Here is a 6,565-nt window from a genome sequence, read left to right on the forward strand (position 1 = left end):
AATTCTCCTGCCTCAGCCTCCTGAGTAGCTGGGATTACAGGCACGTGCCACCATGCCCAGCTGATTTTTTGTATTTTCAGTAGAGACGGAGTTTCACCATGTTGACCAGGATGGTCTCCATCTCTTGACCTTGTGACCCACCCGCCTCGGCCTCCCAAAGTGCTGGGATTACAGGCTTGAGCCACCGCGCCCGGCCTAGGTCTAATTTTTTTAATTTTTTTTTTTGAGACGGAGTTTCGCTCTGTCAACCTGGCTGGAGTCAGTGGCACGATCTTGGCTCAAGCAATTCTTCTGCTTCAGTCTCCAGAGTAGCTGGGACTACACGTGTGCACCCACCATGCCTGGCTAATTTTTTGTATTTTTATCAGAGACGGGTTTTCACCATGTTAACCAGGCTGGTCTCGAACTCCTGACCTCGTGATCCACCCACCTTGGCCTCCACAGTGCTGGGATTATAAGCATGAGCCACCAAGCCTGGTCTAAAGGTCTAAATTTTAAATTTTATTTTGTTTGGTTTTGCTTTGCTTTTTGTTTAAACAACAGGAATTTATTTCTCGCAGTTCTGGAAGCTGAAAATGTGTTTAATTATTATTACTATTTACACAGGTCTCATTCTGTTACTCAGGCTGGAATGCAGTGGCATAATGACAGCTCAATGCAGTATCAAACTCCTAGGCTCTGGTGATCTGCCCACCTTAGCCTCCCAAGAATCCAAGGATTACAGAGGAGCTGGGACTACAGGTGTGAGCCACCGTAGCCAGCCCCTTAATTTTAATTTAAATTGCCAGATGAGGCTAGTGACTACTGCACTAGACAATGCAGGTACATATTACTAACAAAGCTGAGTTTCATTATGCCAAAGCCACGTAACCAGTAACTGTGGATAATAGGTTTCAAGCCTAGGTTTTATGACTCTAAATCCAGTATTTATGTATCCTGGTGAGGTCAAATATCTTTTTAAAAAAAGAGTATTATTTGGCTGGGCGAGGTGGTTCATGCCCGTAATCCCAGCACTTTGGGAGTCCGAGGTGGGTGGATTGCCCGAGGTCAGGAGTTTGAGACCAGCCTGGCCAACATGGTTAAATGCCATCTCTATAAAAAAATATAATTAAATTAAAAAAAAAAAGGAATTATTCTGAAGAAAAAAGAAACCTTAAATGATTGACATCAGTATTAAGAATCTTAATATACAAGGAGCAAGGAGCATTCCATCTTTGTCAAGATGCCTTTTTTTTTTTGAGGCAAGGAGTGCAATGGCATCATCTCTGCTCACTGCAACCTCCACATCCCGGTTCAAGCGATTCTCTTGCCTCAGCCTCCGCCTCCCTAGTAGCTGGGATTACAGGCATGTGCCACCACGTCCAGCTACTTTTTGTATTTTAATTAGATATGGGGTTTCACCATGTTGGCCAGGCTGGTCTCAAACTCCTGACCTCAGATGATCTCCCACTTCAGCCTCCCAAAGTGATGGGATTACAGGCGTGAATTACCGTGCCTGGCCTGTCAAGATGCTTTAATTTTTCCTCATAAACCTTAGAAACGGACAACTGACTCACACAGTCTTTGCAAACAATAGTCCGGGCGTGGTGGCTCACACCTGTAATCCCAGCACTTTGGAGGTTGAAAGGAGCCTGGCCAGCATGGCAAAACCTGTCTCCACTAAAAATACAAAAAAAAAAAAAAAAAATTAGCCGGGTATGGTGGCATGTGCCTGTAATCCCAGCTACTTGGGAGGCTAAGGCAGGAGAATCACTTGAACCCGGGAGACAGAGGTTGTAGTAAGCCGAGATCGTACCACTGCACTCTAGCCTGGGTGACAGATGAGATTCTGTCTCAAAAAAAAAACACAAAAAACAAACAAAAAACACCACTTCAGGTTCTAATTGGAGATGACACTTTGAAGCTCACTTGATTTATCTGAACTTCTCTTTTGACTTCAGGGAAAAAGCACACATGTTAAAAACATGTTATGTTGCTTTAAATGACTACGGAAATATAACTCAAGGTGAACAAAGTGAACAAGGACAAGACAAGGTATTTGGTCCATAAATGTAATCAGCCCAATCAAAAATGCCTCATAAGTATGTATTTGTGACAAAATGTCATCTGGAATATTCCAAAACTAAATGATCTCTAAACTACTATATCCATTCTTTTTTAAACTAATACAAATGATTATGAGATCACAGGATTATGAAACAACTATTACATTCGCAATTAGTGAAGACCCATCAACTTCAAATACCTTCTCAGAAGCATTCTGAGTTGGTTTCAGCTTCCCTTTTGCCATGAGCATGGCATTGATCTTGGCAGCCACAGCGGCAGCGGCATCCAAGGCTCCTGAAGGAGCAGCTGTGGTGCCCCCAGGACTTCCCCCACTGTTGGTGACCTCCCCACCTGGGGCCGCTGGCGGGAGGAAGAGAAGTGGGGCTGGAGCTGGTTGGTCCCATTTGCTGCGGCGGCTATATGTAGAAAAAGGAAAACATTAGGCCCCAAAGCTTTCATGTATGTTATTCTTTCCTTACTATGCCTTAGCACCCCATTTTCCCTCTATTATATTCCATTTCCACCTCCGAATCACCTTCCAAATCTACAACTCCCCTCTCCTTAAACGATTATTGCTATATTTAACAAACCCCTACTTCTTTCAAACGCTTCCCCCAAATCTTTCGTTTCTACTGTCATCTCTATCCAACGACTCCACTCTGCCCTATACGCTCTGGTTTACGCCTTCCCCTTGGCTCGCCCTTCCAAAAATCCCCGCTTCCCTCCTCCCTCAGATCCCCGCCGGCCCTTTAAGGGCCCCAGGCCTGCTCAAGATCCTTCTCCCCGAACGCCCAAGCCCCCGCTTCCCACTTAAGGGCCTCTCCATCCCATACGCAGCTTCTCAGGGTCCCTCCGCCTCTCCCGTGCCCCAGTACTCGCTCCAATGCCCTCGCCCCTGAAGCCTTACCCGCCAGCTCCAGGATGTGTCGCGCTCCCCGCGGACATGGCGACCGGCTCTACTCAACCACCCGCCAACTACCAGACTACCACTTTCCCGTCACTTCCGCCGCAACGCTCTTTCGCACAGCCTCTTCCGGTCGTGAAGCCGAGCGGTTCCGGTGAAAATGTCGATTCCGATTGGACGCTCCATGATTTAAAGGCGTCCTGCATTTCTGAAACAGGTAGGGTGTCATCTTCCGGGTTGCTCCTTACCCTTAAGAAGGATGGCTGCTATGCGTACTATAAGGGCGGAATCGGGGCTAGCAGAATCCATCTTTATCGTGGGCATGTTGTTAGACTGGAAGACAATACGCATGAGTCAGGAGATTAAACAGGTTTCTCCTCAAATTCCGCTACGTTTGTGTTGAGTCCCAGTTTCTGTCGGGGGAGACAGCCTTCCCGCGGCTTTTGTCCGTTTCACGTTTCTGTTACTTAGATTCGTTGCAAAGATCATTTGAAGAATTTATTATCTGTTTGCTTCATTTCTGTGCACCAAGCGGGGAATATGAAGATGAATAAGCCACAGGCCTTGCCATTCTGGTACTCAGTGTGGCAGGGCAGGCTCGCAGGCAAATAGGTATGATAGAATTGTATATTAAGCAAAGGTCGAAGAAGACAAGCTGCTCATCTTGCTGGAGCGTCTAAGAACGGGACGCTAAAAAGCCGGTTGAGTGCTGGAGAGGTGATCAAGCGTAGGTTATGGAGCACCCTTTTCTGGAATCTGTGTACTTAACGGTTGAGCTGGCTGGAGGGCGGGAGGCCAGAAGATGAAAGGCCCTGAGTGTTATGCTGAGGAGTTTGTTGAGTTGATTCTGTAAGCTAAAGTTTTTTTGTTTGTTTGTTTGTTTTTTGAGAAGGAGTCTCGCACTGTCGTCTGTGGTGGAGTGCAGTGGCACGATCTCGGCTCACTGGAACCTCCACCTCCCGAGTTCAAGTGATTCTTATCCCTCAGCCTCCTGAGTAGCTGGGATTACAGGCGCTCGCCACCACGCCCAGCTAATTTTTTGTATTTTTAGTAGAGACTGGGTTTCACCATGTTGACCAGGCTGGTCTTGAACTCCTGAGCTCGTGATTCATCTTCCTCGGCCTCCCAGAGTGCTAGGATTACAGATGTGCCCAGCCTAAAAAGAGTAAATATAAGTGCACAATTCAGTGTTTTTTGGTGTGTCCACAAGATTGTGCCACAATCACCATTATGTAATTCCAGATTATTTTCATCACCCCAAAAAGAAACCCCTCACCTATTAACAGTCACTTCCCATATATCTCACCCAGCAAGACAGGGACTACCACTAATCCACTGTTTCTCTGAATTTACCTATTCTATACATTTTATGTAAATGGAATTACACAATGTGTGGCCTTTTGTGTCTGGCTTCTTTCACTTTCAATGTTTTCAGAGTTTATCCATGTTGTAGTGTATGTCAGAGCTTCATTCTTTTTTTTTATCACTGAATAAACTTCATTCTTTTTTATCACCGAATTTATTTTCCATTGGATGTACAGACCACAATTTATCCATTCATCCATTGATGAACATTTGTGTTGTTTCCACCTCTTGGTTATTGTAAATAGTGCTGCTGCGAACATTCACAAGTATTTAAGTACCTATTTTTAATTCTTTAGGGTTTATATGTAGGAGCAGAATTGCTACATCATATGGATGTCTTGTTTAACTTTTGTGGAACTGTCAAAGCAACTGGCTGCACTATTTTACATGGCCACCAGCAATGTACCGCGGTTCCTATTACTCCACATCATCCCCAACACTTGGTATTTTCAATTTTTAAAAAACCTTTTTTTTTTTCTTTTTACTTTCCTTAGTCTTGCCGGTGTCTTATGTTTTTTTTTTTTTTTTTTTTTTTTTTTTTTTTTTTTTTTTTTTTTTATTTTTTTTTTTTTTTTTTTTTTTTTTTTTTTTTTTTTTAGTTTTATTCATCAATTTGCTCATCAATTCAATTTTTTTTTCTTTGAGACGAAGTTTTGCTCTTGTTGCAAATGGCATGATCTTGTCTCATTGCAGCCTCCGCCTCCTGAGTTCAGATGATTCTCCTGCCTCAGCCTCCTAAGTAGCTGGGATTACAGGTGCCTGCCACCACACCCAGCGAAGTTTTTGTATTTTAATAGAGACAGGGTTTCACCATGTTGGCCAGGCTGGTCTTGAACTCCTAACCTCAGGTGATTTACCTGCCTCACCCTCCCAAAGAGCCGGGATTACAGGTGTGAGCCACCACACCCCGCAATTCCATATTAAGTTTTATTTTTTATTATTTATCTTCTCCTTTTGGGAAGATTTATATTGTTTTCCCCCCTTACTTTCTTAAGTTAAATGTTTAGTTCATTTATTTATAATTATTTCTTTTTCTTTTTTTGAGATGGAGTTTCACTCTTTTTGCCCAGGCTAGAGTGCAATGACACCATCTCAGCTCACTGCAACCTTCACCTGCTGGGGTCAAGCGATTCTCCTGCCTCAGCTTCCTGAGTAGCTGGGATTACAGGTGCCTGCCACCATAACTGGCTAATTTTTGTATTTTTAATAGAGATAGGGTTTCACCATGTTGACCAGGTTGGTATTGAACTCTTGACCTCAAGTGATCCACCTGCCTTGGCCTCCCAAAAATTTGGGATTACAGGTGTGAGCCACTGTGCCCAGCCTTATAATTCTCATAAAAGTCTTAATTTCACCAATAAAGTTTCTCTTTTCATGGCCAAGTGAGGTGGCTCATATGTATAATCCCAGCACTTTGGGACGCTGAGGCTGGTGGATCACTTAAGGCTGAGACAACATAGTGAGACCCCATCTCCACAAAAAATAAAAATTAGCCAGTGTGGTGGCACACCTGTAGTCTCAGCTACTTTTGAGACAAAGTTTCGCTCTTGTTGCTCAGGCTGGAGTGCAAATGGCACAATCTCATCTCACTGCAACCTCCGCCTCCTGGGTTCAAATGATTTTCCTGCCTCAGCCTCCTGAGTACTACTTGCAGTAGGAGAATCACTTGAACCAAGAAGATTGAGCAGCAGTGAGCCATGATCACGCCACTGCACTCCAGCCTGGGTGACAGAGCAACAACAAAAATAATAAAACATTTCTCTATTGATACAATCGAATCTGATTTTCTTTTCTTTTTCTTTTTTTTTTGAGACGGAGTCTCACTCTGTTGCCCAGGCTGGAGTGCAGTGATGTGATCTTGGCTCACTGCAGCCTCCGACCCCTCAATTCAAATGATTCTCCTGCCTCAGCCCCTGGAGTAGCTGGGATTACAGGCATGCGCCGCCATGCCCAGCTAATTTTTTTCTATTTTTAGTAGAGATGGGATTTCACCACATTGGCCACGGTGGTCTTGAATTCCTGACCTTGTGATCTGCCTGCCTCGGCCTCCCAAAGTGCTGAGATTACAGGCATGAGCCACCATGCCTAGCTGGAATCTGATTTTCTTTTTTTTTTGGGGGGGGATGGAGTTTCGCTCTCGTTACCCAGGCTGGAGTGCAATGGCGCGATCTCGGCTCACCGCAACCTCCGCCTCCTGGGTTCAGGCAATTCTCCTGCCTCAGCTTCCTGAGTAGCTGGGATTACAGGCAC

General features: G+C 44.6%; 1 protein-coding gene across 2 annotated transcripts in view; it reads right to left on the bottom strand.

Moving 5' to 3' along the window:
• KHDC4 (KH domain containing 4, pre-mRNA splicing factor) overlaps positions 1-3,072 on the bottom strand; it is a 21,254-nt gene extending 18,182 nt beyond the window's left edge. For both annotated transcript variants that reach the window (XR_001819482.2, XM_017509957.2), the window contains exons 1-2: positions 2,954-3,072; positions 2,246-2,462 (exon numbers count right to left, since the gene is read on the bottom strand). Coding sequence is in view for 1 of the 2 variants with exons in the window: in XM_017509957.2 (XP_017365446.1) it covers positions 2,246-2,462; positions 2,954-2,991 (255 nt within the window). In the remaining variant the exon portion in view is untranslated. The remainder of the gene's footprint in view (positions 1-2,245; positions 2,463-2,953) is intronic.
• Positions 3,073-6,565: the final 3,493 nt, after the last annotated feature.

This window comes from Cebus imitator, unplaced genomic scaffold (genome assembly GCF_001604975.1).
Source record: "Cebus imitator isolate Cc_AM_T3 unplaced genomic scaffold, Cebus_imitator-1.0 Scaffold427, whole genome shotgun sequence".
Classification (NCBI taxonomy): domain Eukaryota; kingdom Metazoa; phylum Chordata; class Mammalia; order Primates; family Cebidae; genus Cebus; species Cebus imitator.